At 42.0% G+C, this 18944-nt stretch overlaps 1 protein-coding gene across 3 annotated transcripts in view; it reads right to left on the reverse strand.

Moving 5' to 3' along the window:
* Positions 1-1624: 1624 nt before the first annotated feature.
* opa1 (OPA1 mitochondrial dynamin like GTPase) overlaps positions 1625-18944 on the reverse strand; it is a 37783-nt gene continuing 20463 nt past the window's right edge. For all 3 annotated transcript variants that reach the window (XM_072684368.1, XM_072684370.1, XM_072684369.1), the window contains 2 exons: positions 3631-3703; positions 1625-3536 (listed from right to left, as the gene is read on the reverse strand). In XM_072684368.1, the coding sequence (XP_072540469.1) occupies positions 3639-3703 (65 nt within the window). In that variant the 3' untranslated portion in view covers positions 1625-3536; positions 3631-3638. The remainder of the gene's footprint in view (positions 3537-3630; positions 3704-18944) is intronic.

Here is an 18944-nt window from a genome sequence, read left to right on the forward strand (position 1 = left end):
ACGCTGTAGTGAGTACAGAGGTCTTCAACTCTGGACTTTGTATTCCTTGGTGGGTATGACACTATGAAGTCTGTTAATTACATTAAATGATCCAATGAGAACAAAGGTCAGAACTGGAATCTGGATTGCAGTCTTAATGTAAATATATTCAATGTATATTTTAGTACAGTTCTAATGTAATGCAGTCGTAACACTAATTAGGTGTTAATTGCTCTTTAATGTAAAATATGGATTTAAATTTGTGGATATCAGCAGTACTTAAAGGGCACTGATTAACTGCACGTCTCATTTAATTAGTGCAGCATATTTTGAGTAAAAATCACGGTACTTATTATTGGATAGTTTTGCTTTCAGTTTTTAAACATTCTATTCTGTTGGTGCATTTTGTCTAGATGACCAAATATTGCGATAAATATTGTATATCGTAAAAAATGTCTTTAAATATCATGAAATAAACTTTTTCCATATCACCCAGCTCTACTTGAGTCTTTTTTCTTCACTGGGAACAAAAAGACTGAATCTGAAAAGTATTAGCCGATTCTTAGCATTAAGAGACTTGGATTTCGAAGTTTATATAGCCTTTGGTGTCAAATGTGAGCCAGATTTGTTAAGAGACAGAGCCAGTTGGTACACTATGTAGTAGGAATATATCTATATGTATTGAATTCTGTCATAGTGTTTCATATTGTGTTGTACTGTGTCATATTGTTAGCATGTGGTTAGTGTGTTAACCTGGTGGAAGTAACTTTTGGGGCTAAAGTTTGACCATGTTACGTTTCAAATCTTCTACTTGTATAATGTTAAAATTGTTAACAAACTGAAAATTGCAACATTAACACAATATTAACCCTTCTGTCTATCCCTTAAACCATTATCTTATCTACTTCTTCCTGGTAAGGGTCGCAGCGGGTCCTACCCAGAATCATTGGGCGCAGTGCAGAAATACCCCCTCGACAAGGTAGGGTTTAACCTTTTCAACAACTCTTCCTTTTTACTGTACTGAAACTTCTGTACTGACCACCTCTTGACAAATCTGGCAACACATTCCACATATCTTCATTCCAAAAGCTTAATCTATTCTTCCACCACCTTTGATGTGTTTTACTAGGGTTTCCACCGTCTATCTGGTGGTCCAAGGTTATGCTACAGAATCTGTGTTACTCCCCAGTGTAGTGTTATGAGAATTGAATACCTCCGCTTTACTCCTCCAAACATACAACTGGTCATTATGGGCAAGTAACTCAACCTTTGTCTCAATTTACCATAATGCTTCCACCAGAGCACCTTTTCTGTGTCTGCGTGGCGAGTTGCCAACTTTAGTCGAACTTAAAAGGTGTCATGGTGATCTGGCTACACCTCCCAATAATTTGTATTTATCTACATGATCTTGGATGATCTTGGAGTCTGTAGTACCAGCTGTTATCAAGAAGCAAGAATCAAAAATATGGGTGCCTCTATCTATGCTATTCCACATCTAGGCAAAGTGGGTTCACACAGGCATTCATATTATTTTCATGGTATAAATTGTCAAACTTTGCTGCATGACTAGTAAAACGGCCAAATTTTCAAATCTGGGCTAACTTTAGTTAAAGACATATAAATAAGGCATTCCAGGACTTTCATGTTAGATGACAAAATCTAATCTGTAAAATGAAACTTTATTGGAACAGTGAAGAACATAATGTCATCCTGAATGTGTCTGTAGCAAAAGTCCCAACCTGCACTCAGGTAGACAGCATGACACATGTAGGCCTCTATGCAGTTATCTGCAGAAGCTCTCAGGTTAACTGTTCAATGTGTTTAAAAATAAAAATAAAAAAATAAAAATAAAAAAAAAAGAGGTAGACAATAATCATGACTGTTTCCCATTGTTCGTGTTTACCAGCTAAAACTGAAGCCTTAGATTATTAATATCCATTTTATTTTACCTTTTTTAACACCAGTTTAATAAATAAACCGCATTTGATGGCATACAACATGCAAACATTACAATCTACAACAAAGGAGAAAAATCTTCAACCTATTTCGATGGATATATTACTCTTACAAGCATCACACTCTTACCCCCCCCCCATGTTGTGGTGGCAGATTCATGATTTCAGGTACGTTAACATGTACACACATGTACACAATGTATATTTACCCATTTATACATATGAGCTGTCTGTAACGTTCCCCATACACTTAGGATAACTTAGTGGATTTTACAAAATCCAAGTAAACAGCACAAATATCAGAGATTAAAAAATGTGCAGTAATTGGGGGTGTATAAATTAGAAGTTGGGACTAGGACAGAGGGTGATCTAGAAAGACCAAATGGTGTGAAATAATTAGATCTATCAAGTCCCTTAGCTTGAGAACAGTGCAGCTGGAAAGCTTCGCATCAGAGTAGAAGAGGAGAGAGGACGATTTTCCCAGTGAAAGGCAAAAAGGAAAAAGTGGCCTAGAATCAGGAAAATGAAAACAAATGAACAAGCAACCCAGATCAAGCAGATGTATTTTATCCTTTACGGAGCAGGTGTCCTTCAGAGGGTTCTGAAGATGAGGGTTTATTTGGTGAACATCAGAATCCACCATAAAAACAAGTGTCAAATTTAAGTGCTTTGTTTCATTAAGGGCAGCTCATGAGCTTAACACTGAGACGCTTACAAGAACCACTTGCTCGAACGCTATTTAATGTGAGCAGCTCCAATAAGTTAGAGCAGGAACTCTGATATGCTAGAGAGAAGATTATGAAGGTGTTTGGGTTTGGCTGCAGTGCTCTGCGTACGTAAAGTCACAAAAATGAACAGGAGGCTCTTTGGCCATGGTGAAGCTGCTGGCCAATGAGAACAAAAGAAGCAACAGCGAAGGATAAAAGACATTTGGGATGCTTCAGCAGCCAAACCAGCAACAGATGAGCTTAACCATGTGCCTTCTCCATAAACATCACTGCAATTAATAAAGAAGGCTCGAACAAAAAAAAAGGAAAAAAAAGAAAACTGTACAAAATCTTCATTTATTGGAAATGAGGGAGGAGAAAACACAGAAGTAAGTGCATGTGTGTGCGTGTCTCGCTCTCTCTCGGTCTCTCGCACGCGCACACTCTCTGCGTCCCCACACCTCTCTTCAGTTATACATGAAGAATAGTTCTGGCAAGCACGCCGGCTGTTATGTGCTACAGGAGACCAGAACAAAGCATGGGGCTGTGACGGGCACCGCTTTCTACTCGTGCAAGCGCTCCTTTCCAACAGTGCTTAGATGTTCAACAAAGTTAAAGGGGCTCCTATGCACTTGACTTGTTTTCACAGGGGCAAATTTTAAAGAAGGAGGCATAGTTCTGCTGATGCTTGTGTGTGTGTGTGTGTGTGTGTGTGTGTGTGTGTGTGTGTGCGTGTGCATGAAGAATGACAGAGCTATAGTAGTGAAGGTTAAAAACAGGAGGAAAGCAGGGAGGCCAATCCTTTACACAGCAAAAAGAGCAAGACGGGCTCTTCTGTGATCAGTGCATTTTCTGGGTGAGGACATGATGGCATTCAGCGTTTCTGAAACAAAGGCTAGAAGAAAATATCATTGTTAAACATCATTCAAAAATATCATCCATCCAACTAATTTTCTGAAAGCCAATTCCAGCCCTGAAAAAGAAGTTACCTGTGGCACTATTTCTCCTTGTGAAGAGCTTCTATGAAGGCTTCAAGTTTCTCCTGGATTTCTCGTACTTTTTCTGCAGAAGAACAAGAAAAGGCACAAGTGAATTATTGTTTAGCAGTACAGAACTTTTTGGGCTCATCCAAGATGATGAACTGTGTTGACTTCAGGGACCTGCAGTTCAGACTCTTCTTATTAGGCTTATTAAGCACCATGGGGCCTAGCTTATAAAGGTACTGGGGGGGAAAATACTGAGTCAACAGTCTTGTCATTAACCACTGTGGTTTGGTGGCTGCCCTCTCAGTTACCCAAACAGCATATGGTAGCCACTGACTATTCAGAAGTTCGTGCTAGATGGACGTGGTGTTCCATTGCACAACTTCAGCTCTGCACACCACTTCAAAGCCTGTGCCCTAGAGGCTCACGCTGGCATTTAGTCCAAATGAGAAATGGAGACAGGAGAGTAAGATTCCTCAGCACAGCAAGATGTATGACATACTGTAATGTATAAGACTATGCCATTCTAGTGTTTGTAGCTGTGATATGTACATTAGGTGTCCATATTTATAGATAACAGCATTATTACTGTAGTGTCAGAAACCACATCTCCAATTCCACTTAAGGTTAATTAACCACTCTGCAATTTGAGATCCATTACTTGGCCTTGAAATTCCAGTGCAAAACTAAAGAAGCTTTCAAACTTTCAATTGTGCAAATTTACATTTTACTGCCATTGCATTGAAAAACTGAATGCAACCCATTCAGTGTATACAATTATAAGCATAATTCTCAAACAGGTTTTCTAACCCTTGGTTCTAAACCAAAACATTAGGCCGACCCATCTTGAAGACGTGCATCTAAAGTGTGAGCATAATCATTGGGACTTGCCCCATTGTCCCACATCATTTAGGCACAATAGCGTCAATGGGTTTTTCACGTGGACACTGTGCTCCAGGCTTGTGCCTGTAACTGAATCCTGTCATGTGAGGCTCGTGCGGCCGTTTTATGAGTGTTATGGCACTGGGGTTCCCCCTTTCTGCTGAGAGGTGAGGGATGAAAGGAATAAGCCAGGCTTTGTAGACAGTCTGACACCTCTGTGGTCTGAAACACAACACTCTGACCCCTCACATATGCAAAGACACACACACACACACATACACACACAGTTGCACGTGCACAATCTCTCCCAAATAATTACAGCCCCTGAAACATGACCCTATGGCACCCTCCACACACACACATACACACACTTCTGGCAGGTAGCAGCAATGGCCCAGGCTTTGATACTCTGTTAGATCACGGGCATTTAAAAGACTGAGATGGTGGAGATTAGGCAGGGTAATGGAGGCATTAGAGCTGAGAGTGGGCACGCTGACACACTGCAGGTGTGGGGCTGAAACTCAAGCTGGAAGAAGCTTCTCACGGGATGCTGGCAGAACAGCACCGCCAAAAACCTAAGCCTATGGAAACCTGGCTGTTGAACTGTCTTAACGGTCATGACGCCCTAGCCCATGCACCTGGAAGAAAATGGAAGTTACGGGCTGGACGTAAAAAGTAACAAGAAATCAAACGGTGAGAAAACGGAGGCCTGTGCGAACTGCATGACCATGACTCAAAACGACAAACCCAATCCAAGGCGACAGGCTTGACCGACAGAGACAAAACAGGCCTGATTCTTTGCAATATGCTTACAATATACAAACCAACAACACATTTGTAGACTTGCAGCCATTCCAGTTTTATGGAATAAAGCACAGCAAAGGATGGCGGGCACATGTGTGTGTGCACATTGGCTTAACGTGTCTGAAAAGACTGTGAGAAACAGGCATTTATTTCTTTCCATCACCATCTGTTTGTTCCACATGGACGAATGTAGGAAGACTATGAAGAAAAGGCCAAAATAAGGCCTTTCTTTTCATTGCGACGGAAATGTGACACAGGGGGGAAAAAGAAGCGAATGCTCTCACTTCTTACCCTGCTCCTGCTCGTCCGAGAAGCAGGATCTAAACTCCATTTAGGCCCCTGTTTACCTAAGAGATGAGCTTCTGGACACATCCATTCATGGGTCCCCGCTCTTTATCTGGTCATGAATATTCCCATAATCCTTTGGCCCCTATCCCAGCAGCCCCCTCCTTCATTTTTTTTTTCCAGAAGGGGGAGGTAGGTGGGGTGGCTTTCACTCTTTCGGGGGTTCCTTCTCAATCCCTTCTTTCAAAGAGGCTCTTGCTTGATCTCCACATGAAATGATATCTCTTTCACTCCCACTCTTACTGAGCCCTAAGCCTCCTGTGCCAGGCACGGCAGAAGGCTGGAGAAAGCCTTTAATTGACCTGTAATTAGACTGCGAAACAGTGTGGCAGAGGAGAACGGGAGAAAGACGCAATAGTCAAGGCACGGGATACAGTCTTGGATCTGGAGGGAGGAGGAGAACAGGAAAGATGAAGGAAACTCAATCCTGTCCCTCGAATAGGTAGCCTTCAATATTTGCCATTGAGGTGGGCAGTCAATAGGGACGATATGAAAATGTGGCAACAGCTCTTTCAGCAGCACCGGCTCACTCCCCAAAATGCCTGAGAAAGGGTTTCGGGACTAGCTGCGTGAGTCCTTGGGAACTCACTGTGTCATTTCAAAGGTGGGCCTTTTTTCATGAAAGTCTGACAAGAGAGCCCTTTGAAAGTAGAGACTGACTGTCTCTGTGAGATGGACCTCCTAATGCAAGGAGCAGAAAAAGGCGCTGCTGCCACTTGATTTGTCTGAAAATCCATACAATAACATTGGCTATAAAAGAGAGCAGGAGGGGAACACTGAGGTGGCACATAAAACAGCATGTCAACAGTGCAACACCCCAGCAGTGGCAGTGCAACAAATCAGCACTCAGACTTATCTTTAAAACAGATGGCTATGAGGAGCAGAGGAGCTATAGGCCTGCTCTGCTGGAGAGAGATGGGAGTTCAACAGAAGGGGAAACAGTATTCAGGTGCAGCAGAATGATAAACATAAGGCTAAAAAACAAAAGCATTCCTAAAGAATGAGGTAGATCCACATAAAACTGATTTATTTATTTGTGGCTAATTATGTGAACATTACGCCACAAAAGATATACAGATAGCTCTTTTAATAATTATGAAAATCACTAAGTTGGGCACTAAGACATGGGGACAAACCATAAGAATCTGTATGTAGGCTAGGAATTTAATTCTTAAACCTTCATATTAATCTTATAGTAGTTTCCAGATAATTTGGAGCAGTTACTATAAACTTCTAAACATTTTACATATTATTAAAATATTATTAACATATTATTCTCTGGTCTGTTCTGTGTTGTGTTGTCTGTCCGCACTTGTTTGTTTGTGTTGCACTTGTGTCTTGTATGCACTGTCTATGTTGCACCATGGTCCTGGAGGAACGTTGTTTCGTTTCACTGTGTACTCTGTATGTAGTTGAAATGACAATAAAACCCACTTGACTTGACTTGACTTGATTTTATTCACAAAATCTTTTACAAAAGGTTTTTTTTATAATGCATAATAAACACTTTTTTTTGCTCCTTATTTTGCTAACAAGTGCTTCTGTGCACTCATTTTAGATATGGGCTATTGTAAGTAAAATACAATAAATGTAAAATATGTTGGAAAAATTTCTTTGAGATTCTGCAGTTTTTTCCAGATTCTTGCAGTTCATTAAACCAGTTTGAAACTATTTTTGCTTTATGACATTGTGTAATCATGCTGGAAGTAGCCATCAGAAGACCAGAAGGTACATTGTGGTCATGAAGGAATGCACATGGTCAGCAAAAAGCCTTAAATAGTCTGAGAGTCTGACTGGTATTAAAGGGCCTAAAGTGTTGGTACCAAATCCTGATGCCATCATGTGTCCAATCCAATTGTAGTCCATTCATCCCATGGTTGGACATGTTGTGCATTCTAAAAAGCTTTTCTGCTCACCCCAATTGTACAGAGTAGTTATTAAAGTCATCATAGCCTTTCTGATGGCTTGAACCAGTCTGGCCATTCTCTGTTGACCTCAACCATTAACAAGGCATTTCCATCTGCAGAGCTGCTGCTCACTAGATGCTTTTTTTTAGTTGACTGTTATGCTGAGAATCCCAGGAGATTAGCAGTTATAGGAACACTCAATGTATGGCATCAACATTAATGCTACTCTCAAAATCACAGAGATCACATTTGTTCCTCGCTCCAATTATTGATGTGAACATCATCTGAAGCCTGCTGGTCTTCCATCAGCACAGCACTAATTGTATGAATGAGTCCAGAAGGTGTATAGGTGTTCCTAATGAAGAGCTTAGTCAGTGTTATGTATTACAGGTTCCAATTCATAAATTTTGAAACCATTTAGAAATGTCTAGTTTGGGTTTTACTGAACAAAGAACAAGATCTTAATAAAGAGTAAACTCAGAATAAAGTACAACTTAACTGAGTGCCCGCAGCTTAAGAACCATAAACTTGGAACAGTATCTGGAAACAAAGTGTACTGTACTCCCTCCACACACACACACACACTCACTCACTCACTCCTCTCAGCCCCTTCTGATGGAGGCAGTCACTCATGAGATCTTTGTAAGCCAGCTTCATGCCAGCCCAGGTGTACAGACCACCTCTCTGCTGAACTCTTTACCTAACCCCCACTGCCGGCCTTCAATAAGCATTTAATTACAGACTAGAGACGAGTGCCAGGCAAGGGGCAAGTGAGGGCCTGGAATAGCCGAGAAGCAGCCTGAGGGACAATAGAAGGCTGTCTGCCCATGTGCCTCAGCGAGACGGAGAATGTTGTAGAAAAAAAAAAGGGAGTGCGTGAGGGATGATGTGTATGTGGTGGAGGGAGTCTTCTAATAACTGCATGTCAATCAAAGCCCCACCCCTGACCCTGGACGGCCATTGCATTCACACCCACACATGTAGGCGTGTGCGCACAGGTGGCCAAACACTCACCACCAAGCACCTCCAACTCTCCTCAAACACCTCAAAGCATCTCAACATCTCCCACAAACACTGCCACGCCCAGCTGACACACCTCAATATGTCAATATACAACAGCTACTGCCATAACGAGAAACGCCGCCAAATTCTTTGATGATTTTACAAGCATCAGACCGTCATCTCAGGCCTGCCAAGGATAAGCCTGAGCTGGATGGGGAACCCGATACTCTGCCTAGTAGATGGATCATTTGACTGGTTAACCTGTGGGAAAAACTCAAAGTCCTATCATTTATTTCAGGATTTAAGACCCAGTACAACATAACATTACACTGATAATTTTTCTTATTTCAAACGAAGGCCAGCAGACACATTTGTTGTCTGAAATGAGCTTTTTTACATAAAGTCATGCAAATAACATGCCTAGCTGCCACTGTTGGGCCCTTGAGCAAGACCCTTTACCCTCTCTGCTCCCCGGGCGCTGGAGTTGGCTGCCCACCGCTCTGGGTGTGTGTGTGTGTACTCACTGCCCCTAACACGTTTGTGTGTGTGTGTGTGAGTGTGTGTTCACTACCAGATGGGTTAAATGCAGAGGACACATTTCGCTGTACAGTGTACAGTGACAAATACGTGCACCTTTACCTTTACCTTAATTAATCATACGCTTAACCCAAAATGTGCTGAATTGTTCAGTAAGCAATATCAAGTATGGAGGTCTCGATTAATTTTTTGGCCCTGAATGTGATCGGAGCACCTTAGTGCTGAGTATCGGCCAATAGCGATACCAATCCGATTCCATCTTTGTGTTTCTATGAGTAATGCAGCCACACAACTTAACTTAGGGAGTTGGAAATGCGGTGGGGTGGAGATCATCCAATATCGTAACCTCACTATAGCTCTTGTCGCTGAATGCAATCAAATCCTCACAATAATGCTCAAAAATCTAGTGGAATCCCTGGACAGTGGTGACAGTTACTCTAACAAAAACATTTTTATTTTGAGGGACAAACAATGAATGAACAGTGAAACAATGAATGTCCTAATACTTTCGCCCATATAGTGGATCTTATAATTCAGTCTGACTGACCTCTCTGATCATTCTGCTTCCAGTTATTTTAAACAACACAGATCCTTTTAAACAGTGTGAAATTTGTGCATGGAAAAATATTGAGGGTCTTAAAGGGGGCATCTCATGTGGTAAGGTCATACTATTCAAGCATAAACATAAGCAGATCCCTCATAAAGCTCTTGCTTAGGTCCAGCTTCTTAGATTGACTAAGAACATTGTGTGCCAGAGCAACTACGACAGAGAAAAAAGGTAGCTGTTCATGTTAAATGATGTTCAGGCTAAAAAAAGAAGAGACTCACCAGATCCCAACCAAGACATGATAAAGGAGCAAGTGTAATCCTCACTGCGTCAAAAAATGAGCCATTGAAACAACTGCTCTATTTTTACCCTGGGAGAGAGGAAACGTATGGTTTTCATATTACCTCATAGCCTGCTATCTGACATATAGATAATGTGGTGCGCAGAAGTCACTGTGAGAACAGCTCTCTAGGAGTCTGACAGCTGGCTCTGGACAGACAGGCCCCAAAGGCTTCCACAGTGATGGGAGTAAAGAGAGGGCCAGAAGACCTGTTACTGCTTCAGTCCCTGGACATGAGAACTCAAGTTTCTCAGCTACAATGAGTGAGTGAGAGTGAGAGAGAGAGAGAGAGAAGAAAGAGGGGTGAGCAAAAGAGAGAAAGAGGAATAGAAATAGAGGGGGGAATAGAAAGAAAGAAGAAGGGGAGATGGACTAAGAGAGAAGTAGGAAGAAAGGAAGAGAGTGAGAGAGTGTGTGTGTGAGAGAGAGAGGGGGGCTGAGCAAAAGAAAGAGAAATAGGAATAGAAATAGAGAGAGAAATAGAAAGGGACAGGGAAAGAAAAAAGAAGGGAAGATGGGCTAAGAGAGAGAAGTAGGGAGGAATGCAGATCAAATGAAAGAGACCGAGAGAGAGAGAGACAGAAAGAAAGAAAGAAAGAAAGAAAGAAAGAAAGAACAGAGACAGAGGGAGAGTAAGAAAAGAGAGAGGGAGAGAGAGAGAATGACAGGAAAAAAAAGAAAGAAAAGGGGGGAGAGGCTGGAAGAGAGAGAGAGAGAGAGAAAATGTGGTTGAGACAGGAGAGATTGGCTGAAGGAGAGAGAGGGAGGGAGAGAAAGAGTGAGGAATGGACAGGCAGAGATAGTTCTTTATGGGCTGGATGAATGTTGAGGGTTGCGAGATTTATACGCATGGACTTAAGCTCAGAGCTCTGAGGGAAAGAGGGTAATGAAGATGACGAGGATGATGAGGATGTGTTACAGAAAGAGAGAGAGAGCAGGAGAGACAGTGTGAAAGAGTAGGCGGCTCAATCCCTTTTTCCCCCTGCAGCCTGGGAAAGTGAAGCTGGGCGCGCGGCCTGCGGAGGGAGGGGGGCTTTTCCTCCAGCTGCTCTGAAGACGGAAGCGCCTTTTTTCCAGCCTGACAGAGTGAAGCATAAACGTCTTTCTGTGAGTGAAAGGGCAGGTCCGGCACATGCTTTTCCCATTAGGGCCACAGGGAGTCCAGCGAGCGGCAGGGGGAGTGTGAGAGTGGGAGCGGAAGAGAGCAGGGAGGAAAAGGCCAAAATCTGGCCACAGTTAAAAGGCATGCCTACACGGTTCCACATTAAATATGGCTTGACATCTCGGAGTGTGCCATTCTGCGTACAGACCCTCGCGGACCAGGAGAACTTGGCCCCAAAGTCTTTGACTACAGCTTTCTCATGAATGACCAAAAGTTACAGCTGCATATAAATCAATTAAAACACACACACATACACAGAGTTCCAGTTTCCATTTATGACACACTGGATACCGGATGTTTCTGCGTGTAGATGCACAGACGCAGTGAGATGAACACAGGCCTGCCAAGGAGAACGAACTGATTTACAGAGGTCAGCAGCCTTAAAAATTCATTCATTTTCTCAGGCATCTACACGCACATGACAAAGCCCCTTCCTCAGCAGCTGCTGAAGTTGCTCAATGATGAATACAAAATCGTTCCTTTTACCTTTTTCTCCGACAACTTGGACTGCAAGTTGTGTATCTACCTACCTTGACAACTTCACATCCCGAAGATAAGACATGCATGGTCAACAGTCTACCACTGGCTAGCTCAATGCTCCACTTTCCAATTCAGCCCTTAGATAAGCTGGTCAGGGCATACAGTAGGGTCATACGGCAGCCGCTGATTAGATTAGAGGAAAAAGGAGAGGGTGTAAAGGCAGGGAAGGGGGCGTGCAAAGCAAAGGACAGAGCAGTGGCCTAAGGCCTAGTGCAAACACACTTAAACCCTGAGCGCACACACACACACACACACACACACACACACACACACACACACACACACACACACACACACACACACACACACATCGCTCTGGGGTCCATACAGTATATCACTGGTACAAGACCAGGAAGTGATGGAGACATGGAAAGCAAAGAAAGTAATCTTTCCTGTGTCACACTTTCAGGAAGGATGAAGAAAAGATGAAAAGGCGAAGCCAGGGGAAGGGGGCAGGGAAAGGGTGGATCCAGACAGCACTTTGCAGGCTAGACAGGACAGAGTGGAAAATGGGAAACTGGGAAACTTGGCCTTACTCAGATAGAATCCTGAAACTGAACAAATGAACTACCAAGGTATAAACAGGGTCTTATTACTTCCAAATAATAAATAAAAGACACTATGACCTCATGTACACCTGGTCACTTCATGTGTATTGAGTATCAGGATTATATCTGGATAAGGCCAAGCCGCATAAAAATGCAAGTGTAAAAACACCCAAGACGCATTTAATACAGATACAAATCCAATCACTCAAACCACTTCAGGAGCGTTATAGCAGTGTAAATGCATCAGTCTGTACATTTACAAACCACCAAAACCCCTTCCAGTATAACTGAAACACCAGTAATAACGGCTTCGCAACGAGCGGATTTGCAGATTCCATCCCACACAGCAATCCGATTTCAGTCGGACTATACGGAGACGCATTTGACTACCCAGTGTAAATTCATGTGGCTAAAATCTCATCATGATACAATCAAGATCCTAGTCACATTTTGCAAACAGGCGTACACTGATTCTGTGTGTGTGTGTGTGTGTGTGTGTGTGTGTGTGTGCGAACGCTCCACGGTTCAATCTCGGGAGATGCTCAGAGCATTAGACACAAAATCAGTGGATGGATTCAAGCCTCCTTTTATTTGACTGGTTGAGTGGTTTAGTTGCTTACTGTTAGCCTTCCATTACGTGTTCTTACATGTCTCTAAATGGGACCTACTGCTAAGGAAAATGTGACATTTTACTTGACCAAATAAATAAATAAATAATAATAAATAACAAATAGGATTACTGTTTGACTGGAATGGCATTAGGCAAAGCCAAGAGGCAACTAAGAAGGAAGTACAGTGTAAAAAAAGGGAAAAAAATGACGTTGTGTGTCCGCCACAAACGAAAGGTCTATCATAACGCATTATAGGTTTAAAAATAGAATAGAACCGTATGACCAAGATTTATTGCTTTTAGCTACCTGGAGAAAAGATAATTAGCCTACTGTGGTGGTTTACACAGCAAATTTCCAACATTTAAAAATGAATGAGGGGGAAACGGGGTGGACAAGCAGCCAAATCCCTGACTGTCACAAGACTCAGTGCAAGCTAAAAACAGCAATAAAGGAGTGTGTGTAAGCAGCGAGCGTCTATAATTGAATCGAGTCTATTAGGTGAATTAAAGGAGCTTTCATAAAGCCAGCTCCTCCTGACGGGCCTGCAGTTGCATATTAGCAGCACGGGCACAGCTCCAAAGGCACAGTGCCATGCAGCTGCTCTGGCGCACGCCTTTCCCCCTCTGCTTCACGCACACCCCCAAACCCCCCCCCAACCCCCCCCCCCCACACACACACACACACACACACACACACGCTTTCTTACACGCTGCCCGTCACCCCACCCACAGACAGCCTGCAACAGTGACAAGCCTGAACGCAGCCTGCTCACACAACTACAACCACTGGTTCACATATCACTTATGTTATTTTTTTATACAATGACAGGATAGGAAGTCATATATATGCACAGTTCTTGTAGATATTGAGGGGTATTTAGGATCTATATGCTGCTGTAGAGAACATCTTTAGCTTTTTTACAGACGGTGTGATGTTTGCTTCTAGTATTGTCTGTTATTAAATATTTAAATATTAAATACATTATTCTGTCTACCAGTGGAAAGTGCCACTGGCTGCAGCACAACCCCAAAGCATGATCAATCCACCTGCGCCTTAACAGTTGGAGAGATGTTCTTTTCAAGAAATTCCATTGTTATTCCATATATATATTCTGTGATTCGGTCCATGTTCGTGGAAATCCTAAACAGACATTTAAGCACACACACCCACGCGCGCACACACACAATCCCCTGGTGTGAAACTAGAGCAAAACTCTACCTGCCTGCGAGTAAGGGCAAATTGCTCTTAACACCAGACTGAGCCGCAGGGGGTGAATTTTTCTCTTTGTTAAAGGAAGTGCCCTCATCCTCCCCCTCTGCTCCTCTTCAAACAGGCAGACAGGTGAGCGTGGGGTCACACACATACACACATGCGCATGCACACACACACACACACACACACACACACACACACACACACACACACACACACACACACAGGGCTCTCTGCACCTGTGGAAGGAACAGTCTTCATGTCTCTCGGTGTGTGAGTGCTGGTGTATGTGCATGTGGGTATATGTATGTGTGTGCTGGGCTTGACCCCCTGGCCCAGCCTCAGGCTATCCACTCCTGTCCATACATCTTTCACTTTCTGAAGGGGGCAATCACTTTTTCCAGCTCACCTCAGGAAAAAAAAACATCATCATGCACAGAGAGCATGTAACAACAGCTCACAGGTGATTACTGAAGCCAGCCAGATTCAGATCCCCTCTTTCCGAAACCCCACCCCACCCCACCGCTGCTGGATTATAGGATGTTCTCCTGTCAGGTCTTGCATGGTGGGCAACGTGTGGCGGACACCTCCCACAGTAAAACGGACTAAAGCTTTTTTACGCATAGCGACAGACTGCAGGACTTAATAATGAGTTCTCAATTCGATCTGAAGTGAGGTAAGACATGACATGGCCCAAACAGCCTAATTTTGTCAGCTCCACGCATTCCCAGACAGGCTCCATTCTAGCTTCATCTGTGTCTACTGGAGCAAGACACTCAGTGAGCCTTCGCCACTGAAGTAATGGGCTCCTCCAACTTCTAAACTTCAAAAACCTCTCAAAATCAGCCCTCAGAAAAGTCAGGCATGTGGGAGAAGGCTGTCTTAATTGCCAGTCACCTAATGACATGACAGGAGCTGAAACTTAAACAGTTTGCGAAAAAGAGTGAGTGCCAAGTTCATTACATCTTCAAAAAAGGCTGACTTGATTTGTTCCAAGTCTAGTGGCTGTTTTTGGCAAACTGTGTAAAACAAGACTTTTCAAAACCAAGAAAGAACTAGTGATGTTCATCAATATAAAATGCTCTACAGGCCATCCTGTGATCATCAATTTAATTTAGAGACGGTGACAAATACTTATTACAGTATAAGCCCAAATTCCACTGCACTTTGACCAACTACTGCACTGGTCAGCAAAGTACTTTAACGTCTGCCAACCATATTTTGTGACACGTTGGGTCCATAAGTATTTGGACAGTGATTTATTTATATATATATATATATATATATATATATATATATATATATATATATATACACACATATATATATATATATATATATATATATATATATATATATATATATATACACACATATATATACATATATACATATACACATATATACATATATATACATATACACACACACACACACACATTTTTTTCACTATATCACCACAATGGATTTGAAAAGAAGAAACCAAGATGTGACGTACTTTTACATACATCCATTTTCACACTAACAATTATAACAATTGGAATACTTGGATGCTAATCCTTCACAATCAATGACTGCCCAAAGTCTGGAATCCATGGGCATCACCAAATGCTGAGTTTTCTCCTTTGAGATGCGTTGCCAGGCCTTTGCTGCATCCGCCTGCTGCTTGTTTCTGAGTCTTTCTGCCTTCAGTTTTGTCTTCAGTAAATGAAGAGCATGTAATATAAGACCATTCAATTCATTCACTTTAAGAAGCTCCTTGGTTGCTTTAATAGTATGTTTGGGTCATTCTAAGAGGACCCTCTGTACTTGATTGTACACTTTGACAAAGATACACAATGATCCTGATTGCTTACTTTCGAATATACCAAGATGGTGTCGAGGGAAAATACTTAGGGACCTTACAGTAAGTATTGCACAAAATTGGAAAGTAAGGCCTTAAGATAATCACTAACCTTTTCCAGACTAACCATTTCAATTATTTTCTTTCTAATATCTTCCAGAATGTGATTTGATTGTGGCACAGTGTGCTTCTTGTTGAGAACTCGAAGCCTACTTCACATTGCAGTAAAGGTTTGATTTAAGTAGGGTGTACATTTGGTACGGTGCGCAGTAGTGAAGTCTGGGTGTGTCTATTTTACCTTATCCAAATGACTGAATTTGACTTATTAATTAAGTGACTGAAGGGCGCAATTACTTTTCCACACACTACCAGTGTATAGTGTCTTTTTATGACATGATTTTAGCACAGCACTTGTGTTTGTTTAGATTGTTTTCTATTAAAATGTGGGTTAAAATATGAAATTATTTATGAAAATTACACAAAAATAAAAACTCTTTTCGCAGCATTCTATTGTGATTGTAGCGATTACCTGACATCAGATCACAAATGGCAAATTTATTAAAAAACATTTTAAATAATCTTGCTCGTCTAATTCTTAATGCAAGAAACAGCTTGTTTTTTCATATTTTATATGAAAATTATATATATCATACAAATATATCATATTCTACCTTACATGTAAGTTAATACTTGACTTTGTTTTATTTTTACATTTTTTTTTTTTTTTTAAAGAAGAAATATTTATTGGAGATAACTTGATTACTAATATAACCGATAATGACCGTTCAGCCTTTTTTCAACTATTGTTCATGCTGCTGTTGTCAGAGGTTACACAGTGAGTGTAAGTGTTCAAAAAGCTGGGAAAGGAAGACAGGTCCGCTAAACTGTAGCACACCACCCCTCATCCCACATCAAAGGCAGCAGAAACCCGGGGAACACGATGCCACCTTGTGCAGGAAAGGCAGCAAGGCTGGGCAGGCCCAGGAATTCCTCCCTGCTTTCTGAAGAGCACACTAGAGGAAGCCAGGCAGCTCTCCAAACTTGTTTTCAGTTCTGATGCCCTCAGGATCGCAGAGAAGTGAAGTCAGCCAGCAAAATAAATAAAAGAAAGAGCAAGAGATGCCTTGGCATGGTGTTATTATTCAGCTGAGCGACAAAGAAGGGTCTGATAAAGAGAGAAATGTGTTCTGTGTGACTTCATTAGCACCACTACTTTATAGCCAAACCGTTTGCCTAAAACCTGCATTCAGTAAACCAGATGCCACATTAACTGGCTGTTTGTGCAAAAAGCCTTCTGCTGGACCATAAACTGAAGCATTCAGCATGGCTCACATTGAGCACATAAACTGGCTCGTTCCAGAGCCATTAGCAGTAGTCATTAGAAGCCAGTGATCCACAAACCACCCCTCTTTTTTTCTAAACACAGACTACAGAGGGTGACCATGTGCCGTGTGTGTGAGCGTTAGCAACTACAAGGGCAGCGATGCACAAGCACATGCCCCAGCATGTCTCTATTAGCATATCAGCCACTTCATGGGAGGTCAGCCTGGTGTTTTCTCTTAAGTGTTGACTGTCCGCTGGGCAACGTCACGCCTTAAAGCACAGGAATCCACTCTAAGCGTCGCCCACCGTCCAACAGCAGAGGAGATCGGTGCAGCGCCAGGGATGCACAATGACCACTGGACGTGCCCACAGTGCCAGAACAGGCCAGCATCCTGTGGTTTTGAATTCAGCTGGGTCCAAGAACCAACACTCACGGCAGGACTGTACAGGTTGACCACTGTGTCTGCCAACACATCTTTGTTTGCCCTAAGAATTGGTTCCACTCCTTTTTTTTTGCCTCACAGCTATTGTGTCCTTTGGATGCAAACCCCTAAACAACATTTCTGAAAAGCCAGTTAAAACAGGTGCGTTTTAATTCAAATGCTTATTAGCTGATTAAAATACTATTAAACCTGAACTTTATACCTATATATTTGTGCAATGAGGTCTTTACTTACACTACAGCTCAAGTTGTGTCAATTATTATCAAGTCAATTATTAATATTAAAGAACAATTTGGGCTGCTTCATTTATAATAACTTATACAATGTAGATTGTACTATCACACAGCAGACACTAAAAGCTCAAGAGGGTTAGTGAGGTCAGAATGTTGGCTGATCACTACCCTACCTCCAAAGCCTGGCATTGGGCATGGTGCCAACAGGTTTATGTTTATCCACTCCAGTCTTTTTATTTTATTGGCAATATGTTTCTATATGAACTATTTTATATGAAAATCATATATATCATACAAATATATCATATTTTACCTTACATGTAAGTTAATACTAGACAGTTAGAACTAGACAAGCTGTGTGTGTGCGTGTGCACGCATTTGCACATCTGTGTCAGCAATGGGTGCAACTTAAAATGGCTAAATGCATTCATTAGAAGGCGCGTCCACAGAAATATGGGCATTTTGTGTAATTTAGACATTTTATTAATTATTTTAAGTTAGGAACAACATAAAATCTTTGGAAAAAAGGGATGTTCTAGAACTTGCAGTATTGGCATCATCTGAATTATTTTATACAAAAATATGAAATAAAACTGATTTATATTATTAAAAATGTTGACTCCAAACTTCTGAACGGTACTATAAGACTGGAAGAATCCAGGTTTAGAATAAAGCAGCGAGCTTTTCAGCAGCCGAGCAGACTGAATGCCTGGTCTGGCTATGAAACCTACAGATAAGAACTAGACGAGTCGTGCTGCTCCTCTGCACTAAAGTCCTGACCTGCCTGCTGTAATGTTACTTGGCTAACCTGCCTGATAAAGAGAGCACTTCCTCCCCAACATACTGAGCTGTCTTTTCCGCAGAGCGCTCAGAGAAATATCTAAACAATGGGCCCTTATCCAGCAGCCAGGCAATTCATCACTGAAGAGTAAGAGTCACTTTTTATGACCCAAACACAGGAGTGTGTGGAGAGGCTGCTTTGCCTGTGTCTTTACTGTCTGTGGGTGCACACTAATTTGGGCGGCGGCATCGTTCCCTCGT

The sequence above is a fragment of the Salminus brasiliensis genome, chromosome 7 (assembly GCF_030463535.1).
Source record: "Salminus brasiliensis chromosome 7, fSalBra1.hap2, whole genome shotgun sequence".
NCBI classification, from domain to species: Eukaryota; Metazoa; Chordata; class Actinopteri; order Characiformes; family Bryconidae; genus Salminus; species Salminus brasiliensis.